The 19,460-nt window shown below is 35.7% G+C and overlaps 1 protein-coding gene across 2 annotated transcripts in view; it reads left to right on the top strand.

Moving 5' to 3' along the window:
* LOC123535767 (uncharacterized) overlaps positions 1-19,460 on the top strand; it is a 168,251-nt gene that overhangs the window by 34,118 nt on the left and 114,673 nt on the right. For both annotated transcript variants that reach the window (XM_053528019.1, XM_053528020.1), the window contains 9 exons: positions 543-692; positions 1,315-1,504; positions 2,516-2,620; positions 10,675-10,753; positions 10,986-11,100; positions 11,840-11,920; positions 12,492-12,715; positions 14,083-14,244; positions 17,852-17,980. In XM_053528019.1, coding sequence (XP_053383994.1) covers positions 543-692; positions 1,315-1,504; positions 2,516-2,620; positions 10,675-10,753; positions 10,986-11,100; positions 11,840-11,920; positions 12,492-12,715; positions 14,083-14,244; positions 17,852-17,980 — 1,235 coding nt within the window. The remainder of the gene's footprint in view (positions 1-542; positions 693-1,314; positions 1,505-2,515; positions 2,621-10,674; positions 10,754-10,985; positions 11,101-11,839; positions 11,921-12,491; positions 12,716-14,082; positions 14,245-17,851; positions 17,981-19,460) is intronic.

Below are 19,460 nucleotides of genomic sequence, written 5' to 3'. Positions count from 1 at the left end.
TGGAACCATTTTCCGCAGTGACAACTTCAGAATTATTCTAAGGTTTTTGAAATTTAGAAAGTATTGTCTTGTGTAGTAAAAAACAAAAGTGATTCAGTTAGACATAAGCAGTATTATTACTAAAACAATTGTGAATGTGTCAATCATGTATAAATGTTGTCTACTATATAGGCACATTATGTAATGGGAGGTGCTTTGCTCTACTCTAAATCAGGCCCAAAAGGTATCAGCTTATATAACTATGTTTTTGTTTTTTCTTTGTTATGTTTGTTCCCCTTTTAGAAGTTGAGTTAAACTGCTTTGCTTTTGTTGATTGTTTATCAGTTGGTTGGTTTTTCTGTCAGTCAGCTGGTAGCTGACTTTATGATCTGTAGGTAGAGATCACTGGCTTACACTCCACAGAATGAAAATGTGATTGTTTAAGATTTATAACTAGAGAAATGCTTAGGCATATGCCAATTAAATTGTAATGATCAACTATATGATCAACTGGAGTCTTGCGGCTCTAAATTAATTTGATAAATTTGATATTTTTCCTACAGATAATGAGGATACTGCATTCACAGCAGCAAAAGCTGTCAAAGTGACTTACACAGATGTTAAACCACCTGTTTTAACCATTGAGGAAGCAGTAAAAGCCAAGATGATCTTCCCTGATGTAGCTAAAGACATTGTGGTAGGAGATGCTGAAGGTAGGTAGAGACACTTGCTGGTGTAAAACACCTGTTTTAATTTGTGAGGAAGTTGTGAAGCCAATGTGATTTTCCCTGAAGTAGCTGAAGATATTATCATAGGAGATGCTTGATGTAGGTATAGTTACTTACACAAATGTTAAATGGCCAGTTTAAACCACTGAGGAAGATGACCCTTATTGATTTTCAGATCAGTAGGTCAGAGGTCAAAGTCACAGTAACAACACTAGGAAAATGGAAAATAATGTTCTTATGTAGTCTGCACTAAATGGATAATAATTTGAGACACAAGTCTGTGGATTTCATTTTTTGATGATAAATTAATTGGAATTTTATTTTTATTTTATCTTTTGATTTTGGGATTGCTAAAAATTCAGTTCCTCATGAATATTAGTGCAGTCAGACCTGTGTTACAGACCACCTCTAAACAGAGACCACCTGGCTTTAAAGACTGCTCGTTTTGTTTCCCATATTAACATTTACAGTGTATTTTAACCTGTGAAAAAAGCCACCTCCCAATAAAGACCACATTTTGGCTCTCCCAAGGGTGGTCTTTATAGACTGGTTTGACTGTAATTTAAATCTGTTTACAAACATAGATTTTATCTGCATTACATTATAGGAGCAATAGGCAAGTCAGCACACGTGATTTCCGGTAGTATAAAGTGTGGAACACAGTACCACTTCTCCATGGAAACACAAGTGAGCATCTGTATCCCAACTGAAGATGGAATGAAAGTACATGCTTCCTCACAGTGGATAGACTATGCACAGAAATCTATTGCACAAGTTCTTGGTGTTCCATGTGCCAGGTGAGTCTGAGATGTTGGAGGTTAAAGGAATGGATCATTAATTATTGGATATAAATAGCATGGTAACCATCATAAGTAAAACCCCCTTACCACCTCCCTCTACCCCCCCCCCCCCCCCCCCCCACCCCCCACACACACCACCTTGAAAGTCTTAAGACTACACATACCAATATAGAAATTTTGAGTCATATCTCCATGTTCTTGGTAGTTGATTGATGGAAGATAATGGCTATGGTTGAGTGCTTACTTAACTAACAGTAATATGAATATACACCACAAAACTCAGTATGGTTTAACCATGAAGACATCATGTTCTTACTTTAATTCAACCCAACTTTTTACATGGGTTGCTCAAGATCCAGCAAATGTTGCAAACTCTGATAAGAATCTCCTTTTGAGACCTAACTCATGTTGCATAAGCAAAGGAAAAATTGCTTATTACTTGGAAGTTAGAAGTCTTCACCAAGGAATGAATGAAAAATGTAAACAGTCACTTAGTATGGGGACAATAGTTTGCCATTTATAATACCATTGTCAACAGAAATGCATTTTAATACACATGCGAATAAGTGAACTGTCACTAAACCATAGTTTGTACCCAAACTCTGCCAGTATGTATTACTGAAATACTGTTGAAAAACGGCATTAAACCCAAAACAAACAAACAAAATTAAATCTTTCATTCTTTACATTTGATTCATGTGGGGAAGTTACTGTTTAGCAGAGAAAAAGAGAAGATAGTACTGAGATGAAATCCAGGAAATTGCATCTTCCTTGACTGTCTTACACTATTAATCAAACATTTTTGTAAAGGAGTTATTTTCACTATATTTGTCTTGTGTCCAAATTTGTAAACATTGGTATTCACAAAAAGTCTATTCTATGATATACAAATAACTCTATATATTTCACAAGATGTGAACTTTAAACCTTTTCTACTAGTGCAGATTTTAACCATTTTGACCAGTTAATGTTGCCAAATAAACTGATCACATGTGTTGTATATTTCAGTATTGATATAGAGGTGAAGAGATTGGGAGGGGCTTATGGTTCCAAGATCTCTAGGAACTTTGGTATAGCCTCAGCATGTGCCGTTGCTGCACAGGTACTCAACAGGTAACTTATACTTCACTTTGTTATTTGTCAGTATTATAAGTCTTATGCTCACTAGGGATTTGCTGTATTCACCAATGTAAAGGTTTTACAGGTGTTTGTTGATTGCAGTACAATGGACATACAATAATGCAAATATGTGCACAGTTATTTTTTTTGTGTTCCGCCCCCCCACCCCCCATGAGTGGTGGGGGCATATAGATTTGCTCTTGTCCGTGCATGCGACTGTGTTCTTACTCGAAGTTTGTGACACGCTTAGCTCAAAATAGTTTTGTATAAATTAAATGAAACCTTGCATGAGTCTTTATCAATGATATGAACTGGCAATCCTATTTATTGTCTGGCTTTGCCCCCTAATTTTAGAAGTTATGGCTCCCGAAATAGTAAAATGCACATTTTCACTTTGTGACACGCCTAGCTCAAAAAGTATTTGATTTAGATTATGAAACCTTGCATGAGTCTTATCATGATATGAACTTGCGCACCTCCTTTTTTTTCATCTGGGTCCACCCCCTATTTCTAGAGTTATGGCCCCTGAAATAGTCAAAAATGCACATTTTCACCTTGTGACACGCCCAGCTCAAAAAGTATTTGATATAGATTGATGAAACCTTGCATGAATCTTTATCATGATATGAACTTGTGCACTCCTATTTTTCATCTGGGTCCCCCTCTATTTCAGAGTTATGGCCCCTGAAATAGTAAAAATGCACATTTTCACCTATTATGGCCTCACTCAAAAAGTATTTATGTAAATTCATGAAACCTTGCTTGAGTCTTTATCATAATGTGACCTTGCACACTTGGCATTCTTCTTGAGAATTTTAGTGTTTATTACAGAGTTATTGCCCTTGAAATAGCCAAAATAGTGGATTTTTTGTTTGTGATGCTCATAGCTCAAAAAGTATATGGTATAGAATAATGAATCCATTTCAGAATATTTTTTTTGAGGCTTTACCCCATTAAGACTGCAAACATTTGAATTATGTCCCCTTATTTGTGACAAATGTACCAGTGGGGGCACACCCTGTGTCCTACAGACACATTCTAGTTTATATAACTGTAGGTTCAGTTAGATGAAATTTCAATAGTTACTTCAAGAAATATTTAAATAAACAATATGAAATTGCTTTCACGTGTTGTTAATTAATATTAATTCTGTAAAACTTTGATACAGAGTTGTTAACCTCAAGCTGGCAAAAGGAAGTCTGTATCCTTTAAAATATGATTCAGTTTTGTAGACATAGAACTGAAACATATTGTGGTACATTCCAATCTACAAACCAGAATATCATGTTATACTTCAGTATGAATGTTAGTAGGAACACCAGCTACTTGCAAAATTGTCTTTCGCCATTCCATAGGAGTCATATTGTTCTTGCCCTCATTGTCTGTCTGACTTTACATCTGCATTTAGCTTGTTTGCACATTCTTTTCAAAAACTCATTTCAAGATTTCAGTGAAACTTTCTCAAGAGTGATTGGTATGAAGCGTAGTTTTGCATATCTTTGGCATAGCTTAGATTATGTTAAATGGAGTTATGACCCCTTGAATTTTTTTTATGCCCCCAAAGGGAGGCATATTAGTTTTCAACTGTCTGTCCGTTCGTTCGTTCGTCACAACGTTAACTTTTTGCATGAAGGCACTTCACTCGCGAACCACTGCACCCAGGACCTTCAAACTTCACATGCTGATAGTACTTATTGAGTACATGACCCCTACTGACTTTGGGGTCACCAGGTCATAGGTCAAGATCACCAGGTCAAAGGTCAAGGTGCTGCGGGGGCATTTGTCACCATTAGTGACAGCTCTTGTTTTCACTAAAATTTGTTGAAGCTGCTTCTCTTACACTGTTGTTGAAATTTGATTGAAACTTAATTAGAATGATAAGGAACAAGCTTAGTTTCACCTAGATTACTGGTTTATGGTTGAATGATTTTCTATGGCCCTTTGCTTTTTGTGTCCCCCTCCCCCCCTCCTCACCCCTCCTCTAAAATTTTGTTTGGGTGCATGTAGAGTTGCCCTTGTCCGTCAGTCTGACATTTGTGTTGTGCATAGCTCAAAAAGTATTTTTGACCAGAGAGTCATCAAACCTCTGAGGATTGTCATTCAGCATGTGCATTTGTTAATCTGGTGTTCATCATAAATGGTGACTTGAAAAAGGAAAGTGTTATGGTCGCTTACTTATAGCCTCACATTAAAACCAATCTCTGACAACACAACTGCGTCAGGGAGTTGACTCTTTAGCTCAGTGATTAGAGCATTAGCCTTCCACCCGTGCGACCTGGGTTTGAATTCCACCTCAGGCCCTTGGGATTTTTCATCATAAAATTCTATCCTCTTCCCTTTCTGTTACTCTCACAAGTCGTAAGAACTCAACAACTGTAGGTGTTCAGACATGCAATATCAAATCCAAACATTTAGCATATAACATACTGTACATATAGGGTAATATATAGATATCAGATCATAAGGTTATGGTGCAATTGAGGTGATAAGATCCCTTCAGATAAATTTGACAGTTGCAAAACCTTATTCACTTGTTTTCTATGAGAGTATGAATCATTTGTAGTGATAGCTCTTGTTGTTATAAGCATACATTATGTATTTCAAGAGAGGTTATGTTTACCTGTGCAAATCACTTTTATTATGTCTCCCCCATAGGCTGTGGAGACATATTGTTTTTGCCTTTGCCGTCTGTCTGGACGTCCATCCGTCTGTCCGTCTGCATTAAGCTTGTCCGGCTTTCACAGGTCAAACTGCTGGCTGGATTTCGATGAAATTTCACAGGAGTGATCAGTACCAAGTCTAGTTATGCATATCGCCGGCACTGTCACTTTGCTGCACAAAATGGCTGCCAGAGCTTAAAATAGAAAAATCACAGGTCAAACTGCTGGCAGGATTTCGACGCAACTTCGCAGGAGTGATCAGTACCAAGCCTAGTTGTGCATAGCACTGACACATTTCACTTCACTACAAAAAATGGCTGCCAGAGCTAAAGATAGAAAATTCTTGTCCGGTTTTCACAGTTCAAACTGCTGGCCGGATTTTGATGAAACTTCACAGGAGTGATCAGTACCAAGTCTAGTTGTGCATATTGCCGACACATTACACTTCGCTGCACAAAATGGCATCCAGAGCTAAAGATAGAAAACTCTTGTCCGACTTCCACATGTCAAACTGCTGGCTGGATTTCAACGAAACTTCACAGGAGTGATCAGTACCAATCCTAGTTTTGCATATCTCGCTGGCACGTTCCGCTTTGCTGCTCAAAATAGTCGCCAGAGCTAAAAGATGGAAAATCTTGTCCGGCTTTTACAGGTTGAATTGCTGGACAGATTTCAATATAACTTCACAGGAGTGATCAGTACCAAGCCCCGTTGTGCATACCGCCAACACGTTCTGCTTCGCTGCACAAAATGGCCGCCAGGGGTGGAGACATATGTTTTTGTGACAAAAACACTTTCTAGTTTGTATATGTCCTTCTTTTAACATACTAAATGCGATGTTGTCTAATCCATAAAATGATATAAAGACCTTTTTTCCAAGACACTGTCCTGATTATTTATTGATAGTTACTATGCATCTTTAAGTTAGCCTATAGCAATTTGTGCAATTAGATAACAAGTCAGTGTTAAAGTAAAAGACATATTTTATTGTATTACTAGTTCACATAAATGCATATATATATCTCTACAACATAGCCCGAACAACAGTAAATGCAAAAAAATTTGGTTAACAAGTTCTCAAAGCTTTGTTAACCTTTATCATGCTGGACATGATTGATTCTGCCTTTGCGACCAGTGTAGATCAAGATCTGCAAGTTTCAACATTCAGTCAGGATCTTTGTGGTAAGCACCCCTTTTAACAAGTTCATTATAGAAATTTAGCAGGGTAAGGGTTAAATACCACTCCCTTTCAGTCAGTGCTATTGAAGGAACAGCAGAATTGGCAGGTACTGATACATGTAATAATAACAGTATTATATTTATTTAAAGAAGACATAAGATTATAAACACAGAAAAAAGAAGATAGCATTTACAGAGAAAGTAACAACTTATTCAGATCCTAATGGATATTTTAGATATTCCAGACACAACAGATATTCTTTGGAATGACATTCCATACATAGCACTAATAATGTATAGTCAAATGATCTTTCCATATGATTTGCACAATATTTGGGTTTCACATTGTGAACAACTGATCTAAGGTTGAAATATTAACCCTTATAATACTGGACACGATTGATTTTGCCTTTGCAACCAGTGCAGATCTTGATCAGCCTGCACATTCGTGCAGTCTGATCAAGATCTGCACTGTTCGCTATTCAGTCAGTATATTTTTGGTAAGCACCCCTTTTAACAATTAATGGTACAGTCCAAATTGTAAGATGGACAAGTTCATTATAGAAATTTAGCAGGGTAAAGGTTATATTAAGTATGTAAGATGTTTCAAGCCTGTCTGTAGTTTTACGTTATTACCAGAATGGTACCTGCATCTTTAAGAAGATTTCATCAGCCCAAGTTCTTATAAAATTTGAATACCTTTATAACATTGTGGACCAGGAGAAAAATGTTTTAAAAAGTTAACAATTTCAACAGGAACTGAAAATCAAACCCCAAAATTGGCTCGGAAATTCTGTACTATTAGAAATTTACTAAATCACATGTCTGTGGACAAATGAAAGATAATCATAATTTTAAGGATTTTAATTATTGTTGAATTGCAGAGACATTATGTAATTTTCAGTGTAAAAACTGTATTCTAACATGACCGAATTTGTTTTCCAGTGAAACGTCTGATGCCTAAACTAAGACTGAAAATTATGTGTTGTTATAGAACAATGCCATGTTTTTACATTACAATTATTATGCTTAAAATGAAACCCACACAAAACAAAAAGTCTTAAGTCTTGAATAAAATCATTGTTTGGAGTTCAGATGTGTATTATTATATCTATCGGGCTGCATTCCTAATGCAATGAAGGCTTATAAAATATTATATTCATGCTAGACCTATCTATCACAGTATTTAAAGCTAACTTGAAGGTAAATGCAGTCAAACATAAAAGTGGAAATGAAATAGCAGTCTCTGTTATAGTTTATACAGAAATTTAAGGCAGTAAATTGACAGTTTACCTCTTAACAGCAATTAATTAATTAATTTATTTATTTATCTATTTGGTACAGATATTTATTTATTAATCTGTCATAAAATTGAACACAAGAAATTTATAACTGCTAGATGTGTTATTAGGAAAAGTTAAAATCACTGTTGTTGGGTCAGATTTGACTTTGACATGAACATCTTAAATTGGATCACTGCTTCTTCCAGTTTTATCAAATTGACTTCAGTTTCACCTTTCACCTTTGGTAACACTGCATGCTCACCAAGGCTTAGAGGTTTCGAATGTGTGGCCAGTTTTTCAAGGTCATTTTCTATGGCACGTATTTCAGGTTTTGCTCTTTTTAATGCAATGAAAAATTCTCTGAACTTTTTTGATCTTTTCAAATTTTCTAATTTGTTTTCAATGGATTCTAACATTGTAATAGCATGGTCAGCTTCCTTAGTGAACTTCTGTATATTTGCTGTATCTCTCTCTGTGGCATTTGATTCCTTTTCCTCAATATTTGCTCCTATACAATCAAAGACAGCATTTATATCTGCTTGTAAACGTTTGAGGGTCTCTCTTTCTTCAGACAGTCCTCCTTTCACATAATCCTCTCGTTCATTAATATTCTCAGTAATTTCATTTGAAATATCTCTCATTTCATTTATATCATCTTTGAATTGTTTGTACTCCTTATTGTTTGCTATATCATCAGTTAATTCATCAATTTTCTTTATATCCTCACAATCTTTGTGGTCTGCTTGCAAACATTGTCCACAACCAAGCTGGTCATGTGACTGGCAGAAATATTCCACTACCATACCATGCTGTAAACAGATTTCATCGCCATCTTCAGCAGAAGCCATTTTCTTACTTTTATGCTACATATATAATCATGACATATATTGCTTTCTCACTCTTTATTACTGTATGTTTAAGTTTAATTTTCTTACTTATGTGAGTTAGACTTGTTTAAAGATTTAACTTGTTTCCAGAAACTCACTCAGTGTTTTATACTAACTGTTATAGTTGTCTATATTTCGAACCATAAATATTTACTTGCATACACTTCACTTTAATCTGTAGATCTTTAACATCCCTCCTTTAAACTATTACAAATGCATATTCCACATTGTAATAAGTATTTCACATTCTATTTTTATTTCATAATGATTAGCTTTCTTCATTTGAACTGAAAAATCAAACATTCATTTTTATAAAGGTGAAGTATTGATTGAATTTTTGCTAACCTAGTTTGAAGGACAAGGTTGAAATATATAAATATTTGTAAAGTTTTGAATTACAGATCAATACTTAAACCCAGAGCTGGTTAGATAATGTCTTTTTCAGCTATTTGAATGTAACTGAAGCAATTATTTGATGCTAAACGAGATTTTAAAAGCAAGCAGACAAAGAAAAAACTTAAAAAATGGGACTTTCAGATGATAAACTTATATCATACCTGTAGGGAGGATTTATATGGTGATTATGGATTTGTATGGTTGGGTTGGGGCTTGCATTACTATATATTTATAGTATCTATTTATATACTGAAGTGAAGGGAAACTACTCCAGAAATTAAATCCATCCCAACTACAAATACTTATAGAAAAGTTCTTGCAGTACTAACTACTGTTGAAAACCCTCTTTGCTGATTATGTTAATTGTTTCTACACCAGTCATGTTTGCCTTTACTTATATCCCTTTCAGTTAAGGCACTTCTGCATGTTCAGATCATTTTTGTTTATATTGAAATGTAAAGTTTGATTAAACCTTGATTTTTCAAAACTTCATAGTCTGCTTAGAAAATTAGGCAAGTGAAAAAGATAGGGTCGTGTGCTTGATTTTGTGGTAGATTTATTTGTAAAATTGGACCCCACACAAGTTTTCATACTGGGAATATATGGGAAAATTGCAATTTTGAGGACACATTCGCAAATATATTTTTTTTTACAATGTAGACTTAATGAAACTTCTTATGATTATAAACTAACATAATAATAAATTATGGTCTATAATGTTGTGAAATGAAATGTTTAGGTCAGTGTGATGGTTTTTAAGATATTGTACGATGAGTAAAGAGATTCGTGCATATCAAACTGATTATGAGGCATAATTTGGAACAATTTAACATATATCAAATTTTTTAATACCATAATTTAACTCTAGAAAGATTGCCATGTATTTGTAAAATGAACGTGTTTCCAATTAATTAGGCCGAGTCCAGGATTTATTATATACTGTCTGAATAAATGATGTTACGCCATTACTTCTGGTTTCTTAAGAATACACCAAGGTAACGGGCCTTGGTATGCACCAGCCTAGCCATACCACTGAAATTTTCATGTTTGGAGTAAATCAGTTTTGCAGTTTTGATATTTGTATATATAATATTTGGATTGTTTTTAAGGGAATTATTCAACATTTGAAAACATTTCATTGTATGAAATAGATTAGGGAGTGGACCACAAACAAAAATGCTGCCATGTTTTTCATTTTATTTGTATTACCATATATTATGATAAAGCAGTTTATAATTGAGAAATTAGTATTCTGTAGGTAGCAATTTGCCATGAACATGGATTGAATCCTTAAATTTAAGTTCCACATTCTTTCTGACCTTTAGATATGCAACACCTTTAAGGATTACATACACTCTGACCTTTTTATTGTGCCACACCACTAAAGTTAATGTATTCTCTGACCTCTAGATGTGACACACCACCAAGGTTTGTATAATCTCTGAGCTTAGATATACCACATCTCCAAGGCTAGCATGCTAGCATGTTCTTTTATCTTTAGATATGCCACACGTCTAAGGTGGATGTACTTTGGGTTTTTAAGATATTCCTCACCCCATGGTGTTATTTTGCAGAAACTATGAAAAAACTGTCATTGAAAAAAAAACACTTCTGTTTGTGAAAAAAAAAAGTTTTTCTTTCAGACCTGTAAGGTTGGCCATGAATTTCCATACAAACATAGAGATGGTAGGAAAGAGATTCCCATACCTGGCTAATTATGAGGTAAGATCTACTGTTTTGTCCACCTTTTCCATAGCAAGTAGTGAAGTTTCTGTTAGGTTTAATTTGATGCCAACACAATATATTACTACTGGTCATATGGTATTTTTTCTTCAAATATATGGCAGTAGTAGTCATATTATTATTATACAGCATTCTGATAACCTCCATGGGTAATATCAGAAAATGTTCAATAATTCAAAATGTATTTATTAATATATTTGCTGTGTTTTAGGTTGGTGTGACAGATGAAGGGAAACTGAATGGTATCAAGGTGACCTATTACTGTGACTGTGGTTACGCTGTTAATGATTGTACTGTAGGGGATATCATGTATATGGGAGATAATGGTAGGTCTTCTGTTACCAAAGGGACAATGCATGCACATACATGTATTTCTTCCCAGGGAACAAACTTTGTACATAGGCATTTCCATTGTAAACACTTATTTCATGGCTTTAAGGTCAATAGTTTTCAAAATTCATTCCCAAAGAAAAAACAGTGTATAGCCATTCAGAAAGAACAATTTACATAGTTATTCCCAAAGAACAAACAATGTGCATAGTCATTTCAAAAGAACAAACAATGTACATAGCCATTCTCAAAGAACAAACAATGTACATAGTCATTCCCAAAGAAAAAACCCAGTGTATATAGCCATTCCAAAAGAAAAAAATAATGTGCCTGGTCATTTTCAAAGAATGAACAATGTACGTAGCCATCCAAAAGAAAAAATAATGTGGGTAGTCATTCACAAAGAACAAACAATGTACATAGCCATTCCAAAAGTAAAAATAATGAGGGTAGTCATTCCCAAAGAGCCAAAAATGTACATAGCCATTCTCAAAGAAAAAATAATGTCTATAGTCATTCCCAAAGAACAAACAGTGTACAAAGTCATTCCCTAAGAACAAACAACGTTTTTAGTCATTGCCTAAGATAAGAACAATGTGCATTGCCATTCCAAAAAAAAAAAAGGAAAAACAATATACGTAGCCATTCCCAAAGTACACAGATTATAATGATATTAATTTACAGACAAGATGAAATAATGAATCAGTTTCAGTAACCATATTTGTTCCTTTTCAGCATACTATTGTCCAAACTGGCATATGGTTCCTGTAGCAGTTCAAACCAATACAGCATCTAACACATACTGCCGGGCTCCAGGTATATACAAAATGTCTCATAGTTCATGTAACAGTTCTGACTAACATATAACTGCCTCGGCTTAATAGCACATCACCAGCTTCAAGTGCTGGGTCACTCCCTGGCCGCATAATACCAAAGACTTGAAAAATGGTACTAGTAGCTTCTGCGCTTGGCGCTCAGCATTAAGAGTATAGTTCTAGGACTTGTCATCCTGATGTCAGTATAATGTGATTGGGTGGGGTATCATGCCAAGTGTCTTATGGCGTGATATTCCAGTGAGGTAGCACTATAAAGTTGGGCATTATGCTCACTGCTACAAGTAGACACTATCATTTATATGATTGAAAACTTGTTGAAATTGATGATAAGATGATAAACCTGAACTCAGTCACTCACTGACCAACATACAAGTTGTGCAAAACATTAAACAGGTATATCCAGATGCTTTTTTACATTAAACATTCTCTGCAACACATTTATCAAGATAAGTCAGTGCCATCTGCAGCTGCAAATTAATAGTTGATATGGAGCTGTATGATAATTGTTACACTCTTTTAATTATCAACTTACTTTATGTATAAAATTTTAGCCTCAACTCCTGGAATTTTTGTCATGGAAACAATAATGGAGCATTTATCAAAGACACTTGGCAAGGATCCAACAGAACTTAGACAACTGAATCTGTACAAGAAAGATCAGGTGACTCCTGGTGGTATGTCCTTGACCTACTGTAGTATATCTGGCCTCATGTCACAACTGGAGCAGACGGCAAAATTTGCCAAAAGACAACAACAGATAAAAGCATTCAATAAGGTAATATTGTGTTTAACCTTTCAAATTTCTAAAATGGACTGGTCCATCATTCAGTTTGGACAGTACTGTTTATTATTTGACGGGATGTTCATAGAAAATTTACTGACTGAAAAGCGAACAGTGCAGACCATGATCAACCTGCACAGGTGTGCAGGCTGATCTTGGTCTGCACTGGTCGCCAAGGAAGAATCTCTTGCTGAGCAGGTTAAGTGGCAGATGATGTTTTTTCACAGCAAAAGCTAGTGAGTTAATTATTAAAGTGAAAAGGAAATATAATGTAAATATCAGATATGAATTAATTTTTCACAGTTCATGCAAAATGAATGGCATGATAGGATTGGCAAATTATACATGAATCCTTAGCATGATTCATGGATTTGCAGATCGTATTCTGTCATTCATTTTGCATGAACTCCAAAACCAATAATTCATTTCTTAAATAAAAACATAAATTACCCCTGAAAATTGAGCAATCATACAGGGAAACTTTTATACTGTAAGACAGTTAGATGAATTCCCTCTAATTATTAGCATATGTCCACAAAATGTTGATGTTATTCTTTGGTGTTTCTAGGTGTTTTTTCTATAACTAAGATTGCTATATAGCATGCATTCCACCATCAAAACCCTCTCAACCCCTGGACTGACTATAACTTTATTTAAATGAGTTGCATAGAGCACATTTTTTTCTGACATATTGTAAGTAGTTATACAAGAATATAAAAAGTGTAAAGGACAAAGTTCACTTAAGCCTTATATGGCCTACACAATTTGGAAAATTTTCAAATTGGTTATAATTACATCAAATATACATTGTTTGCTACCAGAATGTTTATCTACTATAATGAATTTAGTTCTTTGTATACAATTTTATTATTTTGTTCAAAACATGCCACTGAATATTGCTCAAATCGCATATTTTTTAGAAAATGAACATTTTTTGCCATATTTAGGTCACATGGGCATGTTTTTAGTAGTGAGCACACTCGAGGACCACAAAAATACTTTGACTATAGGTCCAGCTTCTTTCACAGAATTTATGGTAATTTTTTAATTATGGTCGACAGCTGTGCTCATAATGAAAATTTCAGATTTGTTTAAAAATTTGGTTAAGAACTGAAGATTTCCCATACCCTTAATGTTAAAAGTATTTTCATTTTCGTCAGATATTTTCTTTGATAATGAATAAATTGTAAAATATTTCATTCAGTTTGATAAAACAATTCTTCTTGATGAAAGAAAACTTGTTCTTCACTCCATTTTGAGACTTTCAGTTTTTAGGCCATTCTGGGGCAAAAGTGAACCTTCTACAAAGTTTTGTGCTAACACAATTCGATTTATGATAATGTGGATTTTGTTCAATGCAGGCAAATCGTTGGAAGAAGAGAGGTATGTCAGTGGTGCCGTTGAAGTATGGTGTCCCCTGGAACATACAGAATTATGGGGTCAATATTGCTATCTATGCACAGGATGGAACTGTTGCTTTGTCACATGGTGGCATTGAAGTTGGACAGGGTATTAATACAAAGGTACATCATTGTATGTTTGCTCATTGTACCCCTAAGTACAAAGTGTATTAGGGCTATACTTAGTATTGGAGTTATACATGTCTGTCAGCCTGTCCTTCTTTCTGTTCATCTATCAAGTCCCCTCTAGCAGGAAGATTTTTATGAAACAAGCATCAACTGTTAAGCTCTTCAAGACATGTGTAGAGTACACAACCCAGGTTACTAGACCCAAGGTCATGGTCAAAATTGGAGGTAGAAGGACATACACTCGAAACCCGTTATAACGCTTCTCGATATACCGCGGTATTCGTTATAACGCTGTATCGTCTTGGCTCCCAAATTTTAGAGGGTAAAAAAAAATCAAAAATCAAAAAAAAAAAAAAAAAAAAAAATCCGCGGATGTTATTTAATTTGATCATAACCAGCGTTAAATCTACATGTACGTGTACATTAACACCTTTCCATGACAACTGTGACAAAAATCAATAATCGTCTGCTAGCTTACTTGTTTGCATATCGCCTTTGTTAAAGTTTGAATACATGTAGACATGTGACAATTAGGCAATCAGTACCATGTCAAAATTAAATTGTTTGCATTAACAAGCGTGGAAGATCGGTCAGTCAACTATCAAACCGTTTAAGTTTGCACCAATTAAGTGGATGACATTAACACTCGAGTGAATAAAAATCGAACAACAGGCACAGTTTTGTAATAAAATGCAGCCGTTTTTCATAATCATCATTCTCGGTTCGTCGGAATTTGCGAAGATTCGACGCACTGAAAGCCATATTGAGAATGTTCTCCCTTTTTAATATCGTATATTAACGACGGCGATTTAACAATTTTCTATCTTATATATCGATTTTCTTCATGTATTCAGAATTATTTTTTTAAGACTGTCCGCGTTTTTTCTCTTTTAGTTACATAAACCCCCAGTGCAATTGCATTGCGTATGTAATTCTCATGACAGCGCACTCCTCACACAGCGTTATACATGTTTACTTCCGGGATAAACAGTTTCAACTTTCTTTTAGAATCACGACAAAATGAGAAGATGACACAGCGTTATAATTCTTTTAATGTATTTTTCAGTAGCATTTAAGGTAAATAAATGTCCCGTTTATACGATTCTTATTTCTTATTAACATAAAACAGCGTCCAAAATACGTCTAATACATTACCGATGGGTGGGGTATTGCATTTACCGCTGGTACGATCAACCCGCGTTATAAATTTAACCCCGCTAGATCCGCGGGTCTCGAACCTTGGACCCCGATGACAGCGTTATAACGGGGTCCCAGTGTATAACTTAACTACTGGGAAGGGTTTCCATAAACAAGCTTCAATTGATAATCTTATCACTGCCCCTACACAACCCACACTCATCCACCGCCACATTAGATTCCCTCACCCCCCCCAAAAAATCATCTTTAGATTTTATTTGCTCTTCCTTTGATCTAGAACTTTGGGCTTATATTGCCCAACTTTGCAGAACTCTTGTTCGGGGCCTCCGTGGCCGAGTGGTTAGAGTCGTTGACTTCAAACCATTTGCCCCTCATCGATGTGGGTTCGAAACGTCATTTGGGGCGTAGAATTCTTCACGTGAGGAAGCCATCCAGCTGGCTTACGGAAGGTCGGTGGTTCTACCCGGGTGCCCGCTCGTGATGAAATAATGCACGGAGGGGCACCTGGGGTCTTCCTCCACCATTAAAGCTGGAAAGTCGCCATATGACCTAAAATTGTGTCGGTGCGACGTTAAACCCAACAAAACAAAACAAAACAAGAACTCTTGTTCATTAGTTACCTACAGGTATTTCACCATTTCCCCTATTTGTCTGTGTATCCAGCAAGCCATTTATCACACAAGTTTGGATCCTACAGTAACACAAAAATGATGAGAATTTTTTCATGAATTTCATTTATATGGTGAATATGCACATTATTTTATTTTGTTGCTGCAACAACAAATACTGTAGTCCTAAGAATGGATGTTGCGATAACTTAAAAAGTACAACATATTTTTCCATGAAACTCAGTACAAAAATGTTAATAATACAGAGAATGTGCACACGGTTATTTGGCGCTCGGCATTAAGAGGATAGTGCTAGGACTGGTCAGTCCGGTGTCAGTATAATGTGACTGGGTGGGGTATCTTGCCACATGTCTACGGCATGATATTCCAGTGAGGCAGCACTATAAAGTTGGGCATTGTGCTCACTGCTACAAGTAGACACCGTCGTTTATATGACTGAAAAATTGTTGAAAAAGACGTTAAACCTGAACATACACACACACACACTGTTATTTTCTGTTTTTATCTATCACTTTGTTCATGAGACTGTTTGTCTTTCCAGAGAATATGCACACTTCTTATTTTGTCCATTGATCATCTGTTCATCCACTGTCTCCACCAGTCAGTCATGAAAGACAGATCCTACATTAATTTTATAAGTTCAGGAGATTTTTTTTCATGAAACCTATAATTGATGTGTTATTTGCATATTCTTTAATTTAGTTTCAACAAAAAGATGTGGTTCCTATGACAGCAAGTAATGGCATGTTTAACAATTTTGAAATGACGAGCAAATGGAATTTTGAGTGGGTTAAATGAAATATTTGATTGTTTACTTTCAAAATTGCAGGTAAATTTTATGTAAATAAACAGTTTTCATTTTTTCCCTCTAGTGTCATTTAATGTGTAGGCACTTTATTCTAGTAGGTCCAGAGGCAATCTTCCTAGGGAAAGTTTTGGGTTTTCATGTGCTTTGCTGTGTTAACATTATATCTGGTTACCTTATTGCAATATTAAGACATTTTCATTACAAAGAGACATAATGTGATTGCATTTGTTGACCCTTTATCACACTGTTAGAAATTAAGTATTCTTTCAATAATTTGAGAACCCCTTGAATTATGACCATCAAACTTTGTAGACACATTGCTTAGGAACATTGTATTACCACTATGTCTTTTGAAGTTAGTGGTTTAAAGGTCAAGGTCTCAGTGGCCGTTAGTACAAAAACTTTCTTTCATTCTATATATTTAGAGCCCCTCTCTCTTGGCAGGCACATTGCTCCTGGGCAAAAGATGACACTATTGATTGTGAGATCAGATGGTTAAAGGTCAAGGTCACAGGGACTGTAGGTCCAAATACTGTTTCTGCTCAATATTTTGAGAAAGCTTTGAGCTCAGTCCTGAAACTTTTCTGGCATATAACCCAAGAGCAGTAAATGACCTTGACTGATTTTGAGGTTAGTGGGTCAGAGGTTAAGGTTACAGTGACAATTATCACATTCACCATGAACACTTGATTTTGAAGTTTCTTAGTCAAAAGCCATGGACACTGCCGTACTTTGTAGCCAGATGGACGTATTATGCCATGGTGCTGGTCTTGACTGTTAGCTATTGATTTTCTGTTTTGTAACTAAGAATTCTTTGACTTTTTGTCTGCAAACTTGATAGAAACATTGCTTCTTGCATATATTGTTCCACACAGTGGCTCTCTCGTGTCATTCCTGAGCAAGATATGTCTGCTGGTGCTTTAAGTATGTATAGTGAGCTTTGTCAATATGCAAGTAAAAAAAGTAGTATTAATCGGATTGACTTTTCATGATACTTTTGTTTCAGGCAGCTCAAGTTTGTGCCTTTGAGTTGGGTATTCCTGTGGACATGATCAAAATTAAAGCAACTAATACACTCACAGCTGCTGGTAGTTGTTTTACTGGATCTAGTGTAACTAGTGAACTAGTGGCTAAAGTAAGTTATCATCATCTTCATCAGTATCATCATTATCATCATCATCATCAGGAGCAACAAACTAACAGATGCTGGCCAGCTTTTTTTCACCATCCTCATCAGATGCAACACTCTTGCAGTTGCTGGCAGTTGCTGGCAGTTGCTGGCAGCTGTTTTTACTAGACTAAGTGTATCCAGTGGACTGGTGGCTGAAGTTAGTTACTAGCAACTTCATCAGCGTCATCATCATCATCGACATCATCATCACTGGGAGCAAAGTACTGACAACTGTGGGGCCTATTGTAATCAGTGTAGTGGAAGCTAAAGTCAACATCATCATCATCATCATCGAGAGCTGGTGATGACTGTGTAACTGACTGTTTAACTGGTCTAGTGTAACAAGTGAATATGTGGTGAAAGTAAGTTATCGTCATCATCATGATCTTCATCAGGAAGAATCTGGTGGCTGTTTTAATGGGTTTTATTGGGTCCAATGTAACCTGTGAATTGATTGCTTAAATAAGCTGTGATTATTATCATCATTATCACCCTCATTACTATCTTCATCATTTGAGACACACTGACACCAGTTGGTTGTTGGTTTAATTATGCCCTACTGGGGCAGAGATATTGTTTTTGCCCTGTCCGTCCGTCTATCAGTCCATCCATCACACTTCATTCTGAAACAATAACTAGAGGACCATTTGACCTAGAACCTTCAAACTTCAATGAGCTTACCGAGTAGCTGACTCCTATTGTCTTTTTGGTCACTCCATCAAAGGTCAAAGTCACAAGGCCCAGAAAATGGAAAACCATTTCCGATCAATAAATTGAGAACCACTTAACCCAGAATGTTTTATAGGATGACTGGACATGCAGAGTAGATGATTCCAATTGATTTTGGGCTCATTTGATCAAAGGTCAAGGTCACAGGTTCCAGGACATGGAAAACCATTTCTGATCAATAGGTTGAGAACCACTTGACCCAGAAAGTTGAAAGTTCATAGGCTGATTAAACATACAGAGTAGATGACCCCTACTGATTTTGGGGCCACTTGATCAGAGGTCAAGGACAAAGGAGCCAGAACATGAAAAAACTTTTTCCAATCCATAACATGAGAACCACTTGACCCAGAACATTGAAACTTTATGGAATGATTAGACATGCTGAGTAGATGATTCCTATTGCATTTCAGTCATTAGTCCCTTTGATTTTCACTCCTGTCCTCTATTGACTTCTTGACTATTACTACTATGTTTTGGGGGATACATGCGCTTTTCTACAAAAGCATCTTCTAGTTTCTTTAGAGTAACCACCAAACACAAAGTAAGAGACATTTACTCTTAATTCTTGCTATAAATGAAAATTTAACATTTGTGTCGAAAACGCCTTATTAATAGTTTGATCAGAAATGTGTAATTACATTGTTTAGAAAGGGACTAATTAAGGATTGCTCTATCATTGTTTGTTCTTAAAGAAAGTCAGTTTTAACTGAGCCTA

Source organism: Mercenaria mercenaria, chromosome 17 (genome assembly GCF_021730395.1).
Source record: "Mercenaria mercenaria strain notata chromosome 17, MADL_Memer_1, whole genome shotgun sequence".
Taxonomy (NCBI): Eukaryota; Metazoa; Mollusca; class Bivalvia; order Venerida; family Veneridae; genus Mercenaria; species Mercenaria mercenaria.
The sequence above is the reverse complement of the archived record's forward strand: the minus strand, read 5'-3'. Positions and strand labels throughout refer to the sequence as shown.